Source organism: Taurulus bubalis (assembly GCF_910589615.1).
Source record: "Taurulus bubalis genome assembly, chromosome: 20".
In the NCBI taxonomy this organism is placed as follows: Eukaryota; Metazoa; Chordata; class Actinopteri; order Perciformes; family Cottidae; genus Taurulus; species Taurulus bubalis.
The window spans coordinates 13,779,105-13,796,623 of NC_136608.1; the positions used below are offsets into that span (position 1 = coordinate 13,779,105).

At 44.6% G+C, this 17,519-nt stretch overlaps 1 protein-coding gene across 1 annotated transcript; it reads left to right on the forward strand.

Moving 5' to 3' along the window:
• Window positions 1-405: 405 nt before the first annotated feature.
• gnai1 (guanine nucleotide binding protein (G protein), alpha inhibiting activity polypeptide 1) lies at window positions 406-15,868 on the forward strand (the record flags this gene model as incomplete). Its single annotated transcript, XM_079235950.1, has 9 exons — window positions 406-523; window positions 7,947-7,989; window positions 9,346-9,487; window positions 9,767-9,924; window positions 11,282-11,410; window positions 12,673-12,802; window positions 13,010-13,163; window positions 13,822-14,056; window positions 14,620-15,868. 8 exons carry the CDS (start codon window positions 406-408, stop codon window positions 14,010-14,012), a joined length of 1,065 nt encoding a protein of 354 aa, XP_079092076.1. The 3' UTR covers window positions 14,013-14,056; window positions 14,620-15,868.
• Between the last annotated feature and the right edge of the window lie 1,651 nt (window positions 15,869-17,519).

The window sequence follows — 17,519 nt, forward strand, 5'->3', positions numbered from 1 at the left end:
CCGCTGACGGAACCCACCGAGCTGCTCTCTGTCCCCAGTTGGAGCCGAACATACAATACTAGCAGTCGCCGCCGCAACGAATGGAGGCGAACGGGTGGAGGAGACATCATTAATGAATTGTTTCGCTATTAAAATACAATTCCCTCGAACGCAAGGAGGATTTTAAACACCGACAAAAATCCCCGCGGGCAGAAGAAAACGCCGCACCATTTTTTGGGGGGAAAAGTCGAAACCCTTTTATTTCTTCTGAAAAAGACCGATTGCCTGTCATTTAAAAAAAAAGGGCGTGTGTGCGGAGTGAAGGCAGTTTTTTTCTTTCTTTTTTAACCATTTAATGTGGGTATATATGGTATTTTAGATATTTTTTTGTTAACACCACCTGGGTCTGAAGGACACACTTCGAGGATGGGATGCACACTGAGCACCGAGGACAAGGCGGCGGTGGAGCGGAGCAAGATGATCGACAGGAACCTGCGGGACGACGGGGAGAAAGCAGCCCGGGAGGTCAAGCTGCTGCTGCTGGGTAAGCAACGAGGAGGTGGAGGGGGGCGAACACTCGGCCGGTGGACGAACTTCGCCGTGTGTTCGTTCGGCTCCCGAGGCGACGCGTTGAGCGAACCCAACATTAGTGGGTTTTTCAGTGTCAGTTGTGAAGTGTAACGGGAGTTTCAATTCCGCATCGTGAGCATACTCTATTCACCCCTTCCTCCTTCTGTCCTGGCTCCTCTCTCCTTGCTAGCTTTAGTTAGTTCACCGTCAACTCTGGTCCCTGAATGCATCATAATTATGTCCAAGCTAAAACACTAAACGTTATTAAGTGTAAAAAAAAAGGGGTTGCATCCAATTAATTCAATTTTTCAGTCATGGCAAGTTTTTTCCTTCCCTTCTTCTTTCCTATTTCCCTGCTGTTGTCATTAGTTCCATTCAGCCGCCTGTGTAAACCATTTATTGACCAAGCCCGTTCAACAATGGCTCATTTCCTCTGGTCTAGTCCAGTGGCGTGCAGTTTAAATAGGCCTGTGGCACATTAGGGGCCCGACTGAGTGGGACTGGAAACTTTGGTGGGTCCAGGCCCTTTTTAGGCTGTTTGAAGGTCCTATTGAATAAATAGGTTTTTTTTGTCTTTCTCTCGCAGTGTTATCTCCAGTTTTCATATGTTTTGAAATTGAATACATTGTTGCCTTGTCTTGTTCTCCTCTCAAGTTCAATAATGAGAAACACACACACACACACACACACACAGAGAGAAAGAGATGGCCAAAAAGGACAAACATCTTGCGCAACAAACACAGGAAATTACAATGATTAAGTGTAATTAAGTTAGTGGCCTCATAAGCATGACATTCAAATGGCAACCATTTAAATTACACTGTCATTGATCGACTTGACATGACACGACACGCCGTTGTGAATATAGTTGCCTCGTGACCCTTTCATTACTGTTGGTAGTAGTCCATTTTGACTGACCTTTTATGGAGCAAACCCTTCTCAAAAAAGGGTTAATGTTGGTGCTTAAGAATCCACCATCTGCCTTTTATTTTTGGTCAATGGATAAGTGATTTATGAATGGCAGAGTTCCTCCAATGAAGTCTTTTATATTCTCCCTTATTGTAATTTATTGGATCCATTCCATCACCGCTCCTGCTGACAACCCCGTGTGCTCTGCTTGCATTTAGAAAAACCAGCCATGTGCAAATCCGTGGCCTCGCTTGCACGTTGGGGGAAACACTGTTATCCTTGTAAATAGAGACCGCAGGCGAAAAAAAACTTTTCTAAATGTTGACATGCACACACAATGTATGTGGGCTCCCAGGGCGCGAGGGCTGGAGCCAATACCAATACCAGGTAACCATCTGACAGAAGGCCCTGAATACGAGCCGCTAGTGGCTTTGTGGAGCAAGATCAATATTTCCTTGTGTTCTCTATGATTTAGCGGCCTTTTTTCTACCATTGGTATTCATTGTATCGCGTCAAAAGGACACAATCTTCCCATTTCTCGCCATCTACATATAAAATGTAGTGTCGACCACATTCCTCAGGTGCTCGGAGGCCAGATGGGGCTTGCTGCTTTGAAGCGAGCAAGTTGGGGCACGTTTCTGCTCTGCTGCTGTCGGGTGGATTATGACTTTTCATACCTTATTTTTAATTTTTGCTCTGACACAGACAATTGAACCGAGCTTTTGCCTTTGTCGGAGTGGCTCGTCGTGTCGGTCGCAAGCCGGCTCGTGCGGGCCCCACGCATGGCCGCCTCGGGGCTGGAGCCCGTCTCCTGCCGTTAGTGTTTTGGGCCAGCCGGCTCCGCTGAAGTGACACACACACACACACACACACACACATGCACACACACACACGGGTGGGGGCTGGGTTCACCAGGAGAAAGGAAAAGAGGGGCTGTAAGATGAGAACGCCGCTAATGACTAAAGCATTAAAAATGAAAAGGCTCTGCTACAGAGAGACTGTGTGTGTGTGTGTGTGTGTGTGTGTGTGTGTGTGTGTGTGTGTGTGTGTGTGTGTGTGTGGGGAGGTTAGGCGTTTGAGTTGTTTACCTTGCTGATACAAACACTGCAAATATACTGTTTAGGAGTTGTTAATCAGCAAGAAATTCTGGAGTGTACTTTTCTCTAAACGCACCCCGTCAACATGAATGAAAAAGAAAAGTCAGCAAAACATGTGTTGTGGAAGCTGCTGCGAGGCTGGCAGGGTCGTACAGATGTGCTGTGTGCAGCGAGAAGAAAACAAAGTATGTTGTGTATCGCATGGAGGCGACCCCTCGGACGTCTAGATATTTGTGTGTGTGTGTGTGTGTGTGAGTCGGTGTTGGCGGCAGGTTTTTGTTCAGCGCTGCCCTAAATGTAAATTGCAGGCGGCTGTGCGCTCGCAGACGTCGACATGAAATCATCACGCTGACGTAGAAGAAGAAAACTCAGCAATTTGCATGAAGATAATTTGGATCTCTGCGAGTCTGTGGCCTCACTGGCAAATCCGGCCTAGCCAGCGAGCTCAGGTATCTTTGAATAGAGCGGGAATGGGATCTCGCTGAAAACTGAACAAATTCATCTTCGTCTTTAATTGGCTCTTCTTTTATTTCCATCATCTCCCGGACCTAATTATCCTACTATTCATATCTACGTGCTAAAATAGATTACAATCTCCTCAGCCTAATTACTCTTTCTATAGCTGTCGTGCAACTGTGGGAACATTTGTATTAATAATCCTTTGCCTTTGTCTAACATTTGCATCTCTCTCTCCTTCTCTCTAATGTTTGCCGATTTATTTTGTTGGAATTATGTAACCAGCTTTGCCAAACATGTAGTGCAGCGTGGCTGGTGTTACTCATCTTAAATTTGGAGATGAAAATGGAGGGGGGGGGGGGGGGGGGGCGGGGACACGCAATTTAAAGAAGCTAAATTATCGCGTTCCGATACCGCTGTCGGCCTCATTAGGCGTCTCCTGTGAACAGTTCGGTCGGTGCCAGTGTGTGGGAAACAATCTTTTAGCCATCGATTCCGCCTGTTGGTAGATCGATCCCTCCGGTCGTTTCCCCTTGTGGAAGCACTGCTGGAATCCTCCAAGAGTGACTCATACTTATATCTCTCCCCCCAGAGGCACAGGAGGGGGAAGTGGATAGTGAATGAGAGGAACCATATATCATAATGAGAAAATGACTGTACGACACGGAGAGAATGTAAAAGAGGAAGAAGGATGTTTATGATGGAATAAGAGTGGAAAACATAGAGGGAGCGAGAGAGGGCTGGATGGTGTTGGGCGTCGGGCTCATGCTGCTAATGTGGCATCACTAATGCGGATTGGAAGTCGAGCCAAGCCCTCTACTTCCACACTGCTAGCTTTGCCAATTACGAAACGCTGATTTAATCGCGCGTCAGCTGTTTGCGAAGACGGCGCTTGGAATTCGTTAAGTGTGTTGAAATGAACCGCTGGTAGTCGTGGATGAGGTCATTTTTTTTTGGAAAGCATCATGTGATGATGGGGAAGTGACGGATCGTGTTGGGACTCGACGAGACGAGAGCCAATCAAGCTGCGGACGTGTTTTTTTTTTTTTTTTTTATGTGTCAGCACTTTTGAAAGGTCTTCCTTTCTAAACGGGATCCGGGAGTTTTGAGACCGAAACAGTGTGGACACTAGTGGCAAAAAGATCTGCGTTTTAAAACAAAAACATAGTGGTGTGGATGTGGAAATGTTGGGCCGGCAGCCTGACCCCCCTCCCCGCCCCCACCCCCCCTCTGAAAAGGAGACACCTTTGCTTACTTTAACTTTGGCTGGTATGCTTATTCTCCACGTCTGTGTTGCACCAATAAGGATTCATATTTGTAAAACCCGATTTAAATCATTGACTAGCTTTCAATCATGTTTTACCAATTTTAAAACTAGTTTCAAATAAAAAGAGTGAAACTTCAGTTTAGGTATTACTTTAAACATAGATACAATTTAATTCTGTTGCACCGAAACATCAAACACCAACTTATGATGTGATCCAGTATTAACTTTTAAACTTACTTGAGGAGGTTTCACTCTGAAAATGGCTGCCTTTTTTCTTAATTGATTGGGCAAAATAATCGAGTTCCTCAGAGCGTTGAAGACGGACTGAACCAACTGAGTGTTATGAGTTTCTCTCGATACAGGGAAACTGTTATGGAGCTGAACGGGAAGATTGGACCAACAGGCGGTCTCTTTGTTTTTTACCGTGAAAAATGTTTTGTACTCAATGTCCTGTTGTCCATTTTATGTGTTTCGGCTTACTGCTCCATTAACTTTTTCCAGCACACAAATGTATTCATCTTAATTTGGGTAAGCAGGTATCTCCATCCTGATCTAATTTTGGTTTCAACTTGTTTACACAAGAGAGATTCTGCCTAGATTTAAGTCATTTTAAACCTAGTTTTGCACAATTCTGACGAGGACTAATCTTTGATCAGATTAAATCATGTTTGTGCATCCCGAGCCAAGAGAATTAGCCGTGCTATATGGTTGATCAGGAAATGTAGAAACCCCGGGCACGGTAGCCATTTTAATCACATTCATCTCCGCACTGCCATTGTTTCCCAAACCTCGTCCTCGTTGCCCTGGGAAGAGCAAGCGAGAGAGCTTCCAAGAAAAAAGATGTGTTTGCGGTTTGGTAGATAGAAACGGCTTTGTTCCCTGTAGAAGAAGGGGGGGGGGGGGGGTAAGCTTGGATTTTCCTAAAATAGTTTGAACCGCTAGAAACAGAAACCAGCTGCTCCAGTGGTTTTGACTCTGTCGCTGGTTTGGGGTGGGCGTATCAAAGCTGTGGGTGTGTAACATGACTCTGCGTGAGGACGATAGGTCAGGCCCGTGGTGCTATATAACGTGTGTGTGTGTGTATGTGTGTGTGTGTGTGTGTGTGTGTGTGTGTTTGTCCAAATCAGGATGACTCTTGTGTTTTCTTTTCCTCAGGCCTAGAGGCTCTGACTGGATCCACACCCTAATGACATCACTGGTGTAGAGAGGCCAGAACCAAAGTCCATGAGCTCAGGTCTCCTTGATTTTTGCTGAAGACTCAACCTAGAATTTATGGTATTCGTCCAATTTTCAACCACTAAGCGCTTGGAATGAGTAATCTTATTCCCGTAGAAGTCGTGCCTCCGGTTTTAATTTCTGAAGAGTTGTGTTTATATGATTGCACAACGTGCTACTACAGATTCCCACAATGATTCATCGAACACGGTTTATTTAGTTGTTGTGATTCAAGGTGACCTCATTATTCCTTGTTGTAACACAACTATTTTTTTTAATCGATGTGAGTACGACTACTTTCATAATCGATTGGTTTGGGGATTATTTTCTCAGTTAAGTTATTCAGCGTTTGGCCTATAAAATGTGTAAAATCTATAAAACAGTGGGAAAAAACTCATCACAACCTCCAAGAGTTATCCAATATGTGCATCCATACATTTTCCGTTTGCATTGATATGAAGAACATTTGTGCGGCTTAAATAAGGGAATGTTTGGCATTGTCACAAGATAAATGATATCAAATAGACGCCAATCCCTTTTGGTTGCAGTGAGCTCTTTGTACTTCCTGCAGTTTTGTGTGCAATTTCTTTCTTCAGCAAAACATTCCATTCAAAAAAAATTGAGAAGTCACACAACCGGGGTCAGCGAAACTTTAAACTTACGTGTGAGCTCACAGCAAGCTGCACGAGCCCCGCGGGGATTCACACTCGCCAGTGTTTTGGCCTCGGAGCACGGAGAGCTGCCGCCACCACCACCACCGTCCTCCTCCTCCGGGGCCCCTTCGGCACCCGGGAGGTGACACGTAATTAAAATAAAATGCCCTCAGGTGAATCGCATCCAATTATCCTGAAGGTGAGGAGCCGGGGCGGCACTATCAGCATGCAGTCGCTGCCGAGGGAAAGTTTGTCGGAATGCAGACAGATAGCGGTCACGCTGCGGCGGGATGCACATTTACATATTCAGCTTGAGTTCAACAACATGCTCACGGGGAGCTGTCACTTGCAGCGTGAAGCAGCCTCAACTACTAATGGCATTTTTTTTTAAATAATGTTTCTTCTTTTTCGGCAACATCAAGGAAAGTGGAAGTAGATGAAGCGGACGATTTATATCATGCAAGAGCAAACCATCTCGTCTCTGCTGACAGTATCACGAGGTAACAGACGAGTGCGGGACTTCGTGATATGATTCCACTTCCTCTTAATCTGTTTCGAGAGTGGAGCGAGACAAGATGGGACGGGGTGTTCGTCTCTCTCTCTCGAAAGATCTTACCCAGTGTCAGAGGAGCGTCAACCGGCCGATTTACCTCTTACCTCTTCCATCTTCCTCTAAGTCTCCACTGCTGTAACGTGAGGACATTGAGTGCACATTAGTAGATCTAATGTGGTTTACGGAAATACCCATTAGAGGATAATAGTTGGACGAATATGGTTCATGAGGACGCCGCAGCTGGCTTTGATTTGTCAAAGAACATTATTTTTTTTCAATACAAGGGCACTTCCGAGGGACTGGTTACAGTTGAGGGGAAGGAAGAGCAGCATAATGCATGTGTGCATAATACATAATGGTCCCAGTTGAGGCCAACATGTCTCACACACACACGCACACAGAGCCTCCTCAGGTGACTGTGGCCTCACACGAGAGATGTCCTGGATTTGAAGAGAACAGTTGCCATGGCGCTGTGACGTCACAGACGCAGCGTCGTCCGATCGGCCAACTGCAGCACTGTCCGTCTGCTCAGAGCCCTCGCGTGTGTTTCTGCCGCTTCACAACTCCATTTCTTTGATTGGTTGAGCGCCACTTTAAGGCTCGAGAGCCTTTTGACGATGTCCATTCAGCAGCACTAAACCATCAGAGGGAGTCACCTGACCGCGTACTAGTCAGAACATCTGGGGCCGCGTGGAGGAGAAGCCACGCCATAGAAATGGAATAGGAGAAGAGCGGCCATTGGGCTGGTGGTCGTTGGATGAAGTCAAAAGAAAAGATGGCGTTCATACATACATGGAATACATGCTCTAATCGTATATATATATATATATATATACATATTATATACAATAAACAAGATAAATATAAAAATGATTGCAATGGTGCCGGTACATGCAAAGATGGCCGCCGCTCTGACCGTCCTGCCGCGTTGACGGGAATGTCCGTCGTATTCCTGTTTCATGTTTCCAGTTTCAAAAGCTTTTCTGAACGTGAACGCGGAAGCACTCGCTCTGTGGTTTCTCAGTTCTCCTTTTGGGCGAGGGGGGTTTCCTCCGGTTCCATACCCGCGGCTCCTCGCCACGCCATTAGATCATCGTGCAATAATATCATACGTGCTTTTTAAAGGAAGTGAGCTGAGTGACATAAGGGTTAAAAAAAAGTGCTGAAAAAAAACACTTTACTCGTTACAGGCAACATTAACCTCTTGACATATTTACTCTCTAATAAACCTCTTTTGTCTTTTCCAGGTGCCGGAGAATCAGGGAAAAGTACAATTGTCAAGCAGATGAAGTGAGTTAATTTTTCCTCTGTTGCGTCTGATCGTTCTGCACACCGAGCAATCAAAACAAACCTTTTTTTTTTCTCCTTTTCTTTCCTTGCAGTGTATCAACAATGTCTTGTCTCATCAGTTATGCATAATGGCACAGAGAAAGTATTAATTTTCCACAACACCAAACGGTGTCAAACACCAATCGTGCTTGTAGAGCGTCTCTCTGGTGTGAGGCGCATTACAAACGGGTGCCATGCATTATAGATCACGACGATAACCCAGCAGAATACATGCGTGTAAACTCATATATACTCATACATACATCATCCACACGCAACCCTACATATGAATCACGTTTTTTCATAAGCAAACAAACATGTCAGATTCACATTTCTATGATATTGCTTTTTTTCCTCTCTCCTGTGACAGATATGCACAGCTTTTATCAAGTAGAAATATTATTTTACTCACAATGATGATGTTTTAAATCCACTAGAATCTCTGTGTGCTGAGAGATATCATGTCTGGTTTCGGGACATGATTTATACATATTGTATTGTGAAAAGCTGCTATGCTTCTTTTTTCTTTATCGTCACCAAATTCTATGAAAACGTCACCTTGTGGTTTCAGGAAATGCTGACGTGCATTTTCACCTACTTTCTGAAATGTTGTAGTTGAATAATCAGTCAATCAATAAAAAAAAATTGTAGACAGATTAATTAATAATGAAAACTGGCTGCTCCAAAACTACTTTGCTTTATGCACACCTTTGCACTTTACATTACATTCCCATTTCCGTGAGATTTGTTGACGATGACAAAAAATATAGAATACAAATCAGCCTCATATCTAAACTACTTTTATTTCTCTAACGCCACTAAGGCAGCACATTAATACCCATGCAAGATAATAGACTGTATACGTAATTTATGTTTATGTATATTAAAAAGTCAAATAAACATTGCATTACAAGATAATAACTTCACATTGTGTGCATACGGCTCATGCTTTTCATCCAGAGTCTCGGGGCAACTGTAGAAAAAAAAAGCTCCTTTTTCTTGCGGATGACTATAATTTAAGCTGCAAGAAATGAGGTCAGGGCCATTGTGGCTTGACAATATTTCTGCGAATTCTACAATGAGCACGAAATATTCGTATTGAAAAAGATATTTAATAAGAGCCGAGGAGGGAAATAGATAATTTCTCAGAATGCTGAAAAACCCCAGACATCATTCAGCCCGGAAGACTCGGTCATGAGAAGATGAGCTTGCGTCTGCAGAGCTGGAAAATAGCTCGGCTGCTGACGGTGTTTTATTTATATATATTTTTTTATTGTTGGGTTTTTTCCCCTTTTTTCTTTTTTTTTCCCCCTGCAGGATCATCCACGAGGCCGGCTACTCAGAAGAGGAATGTAAGCAGTACAAAGCGGTGGTCTACAGCAACACCATCCAGTCCATCATCGCCATCATCAGAGCCATGGGGCGCCTCAAGATCGACTTCGGCGATGCCACGAGAGCTGTGAGTGACGGGGGGAGAGAGAGGAGTGAGTTTCGTGGCGGTGGGGGAGGAAAACACTCCGGGGAAAAGAAGTCTTTGAATGTAGCCGGAGGTATTTTCAGGCCAAAGAGCCGGGGAGAACAAATCAATTCGGCCATTTGATCAGCCGCCGTCTCTGAAAGCGTCCTTCCAACCCGGGGGACTGGCAGCTCGGTAGCAGCCTCGGGTCGATGGTAATGATGGTCTAATAACGCTGACGGTTTTATTTATGATATTGACTCGTGCGACTCCTCCCCTTAGGACGACGCGCGGCAGCTGTTTGTGCTGGCGGGCTCGGCGGAGGAAGGCTTCATGACGGGAGAGCTGGCCGGTGTCATCAAGCGGCTGTGGAAGGACGGAGGCGTCCACGCCTGCTTCAGCCGCTCCCGCGAATATCAGCTGAACGACTCGGCGGCATAGTGAGTCACAAACACACACACACACACACAAGCGAGGTAACAAATGCAAGGTTCTCCGAAAACCACGAGTCATCCGATGAAAAGGGTCCGTGGCCTTCAACCAATGAGCAGAAGGCTCAGTGCACCATGCATCTGGCTGGACTTTCACTCTGTCAATATTTGCCCTCCTCCGCCGAGCCCAAGGAGCGGTGGCTGGAAAGACGACTTCATCTTCGACCTCAAACCTCGACACAGGAAACATTAGTCAAACGGCCCGAAAGCAGGCGATCACGATCGAGCAAAAATCGTCTCCGCTTTATTCTTCATTGTGCAAGAGCCCTTGGCGTTGAAACCAATGATATCATCACAAGGCAGCGCCGCTGTTTTCATTCGCCTTGTTGTGCGGCTGCAGCGGAGCAAACATCAGCGCTTGCGTCACAGTCTTTTTCAAATTGGCTCCTCTAATCCTGCTGCTGTCCGGGGGCTTTTTCATGAATAGGAAACACCAACGCTAAACCGTGTGTTGTTGTTTTTTGTAGTTCACTTAATACCTTGGATGATAAACAAAAGGCTTGTTTGAATAAAAGGGGAGATTACGCGTGTTTGTCTGCTAACAACTAGAGGTCACTAATCTCTCCTCTTCTCCTGTAATGTATCAGCAGTAACCTTGAGATGTTTGCTCGGGTCGTAGCACACCAGAAGTGGTCGTGTGGGTTTACGTGTGACATGCAGCAGATGTGATATACAAATATTTAAACATCAAGAGCAGGCTCCGGTCTTGGAAAATTAGATTTTTATTAGATATTTATTCATTAAGGATCCCCATTAGTCTACACCGTAGTGGAGACTATTCTTCCTAAAGTAACCTAATTTACACTAATTTCCTTTCTGATTATTGCTGCCTTAAGTTTCCTTTTTAAAATCACATTTATTTCTTGTTAGTCAGATATGAGGGGAGTGCATTCCAGTATGCGATGGCTCTGGACGTTACTGTTCTCTTAAGTGCATTGGTTTTGGGTAAAGGAAGAGTAAAGTGATATAAAAGTGAAACGATTCAAACATCATTAAAGACCCCGTAAATTGAGAAAGAAATTTTCAGAAAATGACACTTTCTTTTACAAATATGTTCTAATTTATCATAATGTGTGATATGTGCTGAACTCGTTGCACCACAAAGAAGTCGACTGTTTGAGACGCACAGAAATATGGAATGCAACCTGGTTTATCACTGTTGGGAGTTGTTTGTTCAACTGGCTCGACCTTGACACTTCTGACACATTTTCTCCCACTTCTCGCCTCCTCTCCTTCTCACTCTCTTTTTTTCTGGTGTTTTTGTTCGCCCTCCTCATGTCCTTTTCTCTTTGTGTCCTTCTCTCAGCTACCTGAACGATCTGGACAGGATATCCCAGGCCACCTACATCCCGACCCAGCAGGATGTCCTGAGGACTCGAGTCAAAACCACAGGCATCGTGGAGACCCACTTCACATTCAAGGACCTGCACTTCAAGTGAGAATTTTTCTTCATCATGACAACTTGCTTTTTCTTTTTTTCTGGCTTGATTAGCTTTCCTTCCTGCCACTGACTCATTCGCTATAGAAATTACCTTTGTTCACAAAGCTGTATGTTGTGACACAAACTGTGAATGTTGTGCGCACCAGCGATGAGTCAGTTATGGCCGTCTATTTAAAAAAAAAAAGGAAAAAACAGACAGGAAGTGGAGGCAGCAGGCCTGATGATATCATAATACCAGAAGTTTGGCAGCTGTCAGTGAAACTCATACTGCTGAGGCCACAAAACAGGAGAGAAATGCATGTTATATCGTCTATAAACAAACACACAAAGCCCCACTAATGTTTCTCTGTTTACTCTTGTCTTCTTTTTTTGTTTCGCAATTCCAGACTCAAGCCCGAATGTGCTGTCATAATGACACACACGTCGCAGTTGTGCATTACAACACATTTCAGCTGTTCTGTGAAGTAGCCATTGCTCAATGTACTGGAGGAATGACGGTGTCTGACCGACCATGCTGAATGTTAAAAGCAAAGTTTTTGTTCTTCTTGGTTCCAGTTAGAAGATAAAAAACGATTGACAGGGCTGCCCTTTGGAGCCAGGATGTCGATCTTTCACACATTAATGGGTTGCATGGAATATTTGCACCACAATGAGACAGTCATTTATTTTCTCTAAGAATCCCCTCCCTCCAGCCCTGCCATCAAAACAAGAGTATTTACAGATCCAATAGGAGCTTTTACAAGAGATAAATGAGGCTTTTCTGTCAGATCTGCATGCATATTAATGCCATCGTTTCCTACGGTGTCCCTTTGGAATTAGAAATTGTCCCTGAATGTGAGAAATGTGTAAAAAGATATATACGTTCATGCCACTTCGGATTTAATGAGAATGGCCCGACAGTAAACACTTCAAAGCAATAAAAAAGCCCCACATTTAAACCTTTTTGACTGCGCAAATAGAAAACGAGCTTAAAGTCTGCTCCAGTTCTGAATTGTTTTCCCTCTATTGCACAATCAGTACATGCATTTTCCGGTCACTTGAGCATCTGCGCTGCTGTGATTGTATCACAATTGTTTTCGGTTAACAAAAGACAAAGAATTTCTGTTTCCTTTCCCCTTCTATCAGTTACCGTCATCGCTAACCAAGACCAGAGCAGCCGTAGTGTCTCGGTTCCATTCTCGGGGTTTCAGTAAACACTGCGTGTATTGTGTATGTTTGTAACACTGAGCTCATGCGCGCTTCTGTGCTCCCTCCAGGATGTTTGATGTCGGTGGTCAGCGGTCTGAGAGGAAGAAGTGGATCCACTGCTTCGAGGGCGTGACCGCCATCATCTTCTGCGTGGCCCTCAGCGACTACGACCTGGTGCTGGCTGAGGACGAGGAGATGGTGAGTGCTTCAGCCTCTGACTCATGGAATAACATAATAGCGGGCACTCTGTGTTCGCACACAGCGGGGGAAACGTTTGCCTCCGTTTACCGGAATCGAGGAGGAGGAAGGAGGAAGGAGGAAGGAGGAGGAGGAGGAGGATGAGGAGGAGGATCCATGTTTTTATGGCGGTGATCGACATTTGCGTTACTTTCTCTCTCCCCGCAGAACCGGATGCACGAGAGTATGAAGCTGTTCGACAGCATCTGCAACAACAAGTGGTTCACGGACACCTCCATCATCCTCTTCCTCAACAAGAAGGACCTGTTTGAGGAGAAAATCAAGAAGAGTCCTCTGACCATCTGCTACCCGGAATACGCTGGTAAGATTGGCAATTTTACAGAAAATGCTCTGAAAGTGGCACATTTAGTTGTTGTTGTTTCAAAATGTGCTCATGGAGTTGAACCTGTGCATTCTGTTATTAAAGACCGGGGATGTTTGTTTTTTTTATGAAAAGTATGACGTTGAATGAGAACACTGATACTGTCATATCTGTCTCTACATCCAGCAGCTGGTTAGCTTAGCTTTGCATAAAGGCTGGAGACAGGGAAAACAGTTAGCCTGTCCAAAGGAAACAAACCCCGCCGAGCTGGCGCTCATTAATAATCACGCTGTACGTCATTTGTTTAATCTGTAAAGAGACAAACAGAACTGTAAAAACATGTTTTATGGAGGGTGTTGACAAACGAGCAACAGAAGCCAAGAAAACCTCTTAACCGCTCGATTTTACAGTTTCTGTATGAATAAGATGCATTAATGAGTTAACTGTTCTTGTCAGCGTTTTATTTATTTGATATGTCACAGTATGGGGACAAGAAATACTCACACAGATGCGTATTCCTGCTTTTTTTTTTTTTTTTTTTTTTTTTTTACAAGAACAAGCAGAATGCCCAGTTAGCGGGCCGAAGAACAAAAAACAAAAACTCATTTCCAAACCTTTTTCCTGTTTTTGTCTCTTCCCGCCTCCTCGTCTCGCCCAGGCTCCAACACGTACGAGGAAGCAGCCGCCTACATCCAGTGTCAGTTTGAGGACCTGAACAAGAGGAAGGACACCAAGGAGATTTACACCCACTTCACCTGCGCCACAGACACCAAGAATGTTCAGTTTGTGTTCGACGCCGTCACCGACGTCATCATCAAGAACAACCTGAAAGACTGCGGCCTCTTCTGAGGACAATGGCAACGAAGATGACCTTTTTATTTTTCTCTCTCTTGGTAAGGAACTCATCATCATCATCATCCTTCCTTTATCTTAACCACCATCACCCTGTAGCGCGGTGCACATGTGGGCGGGGCGTGTCGGTGTTATTGACTGAATGCGTGTTCACCGTGACATCTGGCTTTTCTCCTTTAAATGTGTTGAACAAATTGGCTTCACATGGTTAGTTTATACTTTATACACTCAGTGAAACTGATTGTGCAATACTGTCATATGTTTGTGCCTTATTTTATATATTTTCTTATACTATTAGCGTTTATTGCACTGTTTTTGTTGTATTCTTCATTTTAATTCTAATTTTTACCTTAAGTTTATTGTAATTCTGTGTGGAAGGAGGACCGAGCAAAATATGTTTTTCATTGTACGGAGTAGCTGTTATCTGTGCATATGACTGTAAAAAATATCTTAAGCATGGAGGAGCGGCGCTGGAGTTGACCGTGAAGACGCAGCTCCATCATAACCGAATGCATAATTGAATCGCTGAAGTCCTCGTCTACTTTCATTTCCTGCTCTGTTTCAGATGTTTCATGTTTCTTCTCCTCTGCTCTTCTGTCCTCAGGCGGCAGAGCCAGTTTATTGTGCATCTTTGGTGGGGAAGATGAGAAGAGTCGGGAGGATCAGTCACGGACCAGTGCTGTACTATATGCCACTTTTAACAGCTTTATTTATGTTTTTTCGTCTTGGGACATTCTGAACTAGCGTTACGTCATTCGTGTAAGATGTTTGTGTCATCGTAAAAAAAGCGTCACCGCAAAAAAATGTGCACACTTTAAAAAGAAGAAGAAAAAAAAGAATTTATTTTCTATTTAGTTGTATTTTTTTTTGAGGAGGAGGAAGAGGAATTCATGTTTTTGCTGTTCCTTCTGCAGCCGTCTCTGGGAAAGGAAGCTTTGTTGGTGGTGGAAACGCTTCTTTTCTTCCTTCCCTTCAACCAAAAAGGGAAGAAAAGGGGTCCAACGTTGAGTCCGGTTTGTTGGTACTCGTGCCTTCGCATGCCTTTTTACTGCGGCCGTAGTCCCAATGCTTGTTCTGTTGCCTGCTGACTTGTTCTAAACATAAAGAGGCCAACTGTTTTCATACGTTAGTGTCCCCGCTATCTTTATGTGTGCACACCACTGAGCTATCGGGAGGAGGACGATTTCCCTTCTGGTCTGCAGGTACACGGGTCTCCATGGTGACCCGACGTGCAGCCTCCCACCCATCCCCCCCACCAGCCATGACAATGGAAAGACCGGTCACGCAGTACAATACTGAGATGTATATTGTTACATTTGCCCCGCAGAATTGGGGTTCTGGTTTTTAAAACTGTACAAAAATATCCATTCTTCCCAATCATTCGGAAAAATGGTTAGTTTAAGCCTTGAGCTCGTAATACGCTCGAGTGTTTAAAGTGCAAAGACCAAGGTAGGCACGTTTTATTGTGTATTTTAATGTATTTGGAGGCGAGTTTTCGGTGTTTGAGGAGAGGAAAAAACCCACAGAAAGGATGGTTGTAAAGAGGACGAGGTCTGGAATGTTTTAAGGTCCAGACCCCGGTCCTGGGTCCTGTGATTTGGGAGCAGAGGCGCTGCTCGAGGATCCACGAAGCCTTTTGTTTTCGGGGTCAGGTGATGGAGACCGAGGCGGTCGAGCGAGCCTGGTGTGTGATTTTTAGATCAGCACTACTTTGCCAAGAGGAGCGACATATATGGTCCTGGATCTGTTCATATAAAGAAACTGCCACAATTGTCAATGTGTGTGTACGTTCTCCGCGGACGGAGAACCTTTGTAGACTCATCTCCCTTATTTTGCTAATAAAAACCATTTACAAACCATGTGGCGTTGCTGTTATCATTACATGTGCGTGTGTTTAATTCTGCTTTCCACCCTCCAGTCCTCTCTTTTAATGTCACGCTGCTATCACATGCTCTTCAGATGCAGAAATACCTCCGACTGTAATATAACGGGGCGTTAAGCACCCGAGAGGGTTTCCTTTTTAAAATATGCTCAAAGATGAATTGTTTTTCTGCCGTCGTGGCTCTTTAAATGCAAATTCCACTTCATTTGAAGATGCTTTTATCGGTAATGGTTCATGCACTCGTGCTTTGAGGCTTCTGGACCATGTGCCCCTTCACATCTTCATGAATGGTAAGCTTGGCATACTGAGCAGGTACTAATATACAAACTGTATGCATTTCCCATGAAGCGAGGTACCTTGGGTCCTCCAGACACAACCAGGGACACACAACCTCCCATCCCATTGGTAGTCCACTGTGGCCTTAATGGAAAGGTTGGTTTGGATAAAGCAAGTGATCACGCCTGAACATTTGGCCACATGGAAAGAGGTTAACTTGCATTGCACCGATATGGAAACCATCTTTTAATCTCATTTTCCTAGTAGCTGACCCACAGCGCTCCTTGGACCGCCTCCACCCGTGCGTCTCTCACGTGTGTCACCATAACACCATTTGCATTGTAAATATGTTGTGGCATGACCTGTAAATAGCATCAGTGTTATCTTCCCTTTCTAACAATGCCTCTATCCACTCATCGATTATACTTACAGCCCACTTTTAAATATGTGTTTTACACATGCAGCTCTCGTAAATGAGCATTAGCATTCGTTTGGCGGCGACTGTGGCTAAGTGGTTAGCATGCCTGTCTTTCAATCAGAGGGTTGGTGGTTAGCGCCCCGGCCCCAGCGCCGCTAGTCCCTGTTGTTGTGTCCTTGAGCAAAACACCTAACCCCTAATTGCTCCCCGTTGCTGTGTCTGCGGTGTATAGAGCAAAAATGTAATTCAATTTGGATAAAAGCGTCAGCTAAATGAAATGTAATGTTTGGAGCCGCATATCTGATCCCCTAGTGGAAGATTCAAGCTCCTTTTTTTTCGTCCATTTTGTTGTTGGAGCTATGAACCCACTTGTTTTTCCCCTATAGCCAACCTACAATAGGAGTTCTGGATTAAAGCAGCTTTGAAGCCAAATTTAGATATTAGCAACATTGCACATTGAATTGAGTAACAAGCGCGTGTGATTTGCTTATCAATCCAACTTGTGTTTGTAAGAGGAACAACAGTGACACACTCTCTCTTCAAAGAGAAGTTTCAGAAACCGCAGTTTGTGCAAAACAGCCTTTGCCTCTCTCGCCGTGAGGGAATTCCACATTGTAAGTGAATCAGCGCCACGAATACTTTGTACGCGTTTTGTTTTTTGCACGCATCACCGCTGCTGATTTGCATGTGCGCTGGCACACTCCTGTACAGGTTTGAGCTCCTGTCACAGCTCGAAGGGAAGGTGGAACAAGTCTGAAAGAGATAAATGAGAGAAAAGAGTGTTAGGTTGGAGGGGGGGGGGGGTTGGTTGCCAGGTGTGGGTTGGGTTGAGGGGGGCATATTCTGTATTAATAGCACCTTTTTAAAGATGAGAGAAAGAGATGAAGATGGAGTAAACGAGGGGGCGGCCACAGTGTAGCGGTGTTAA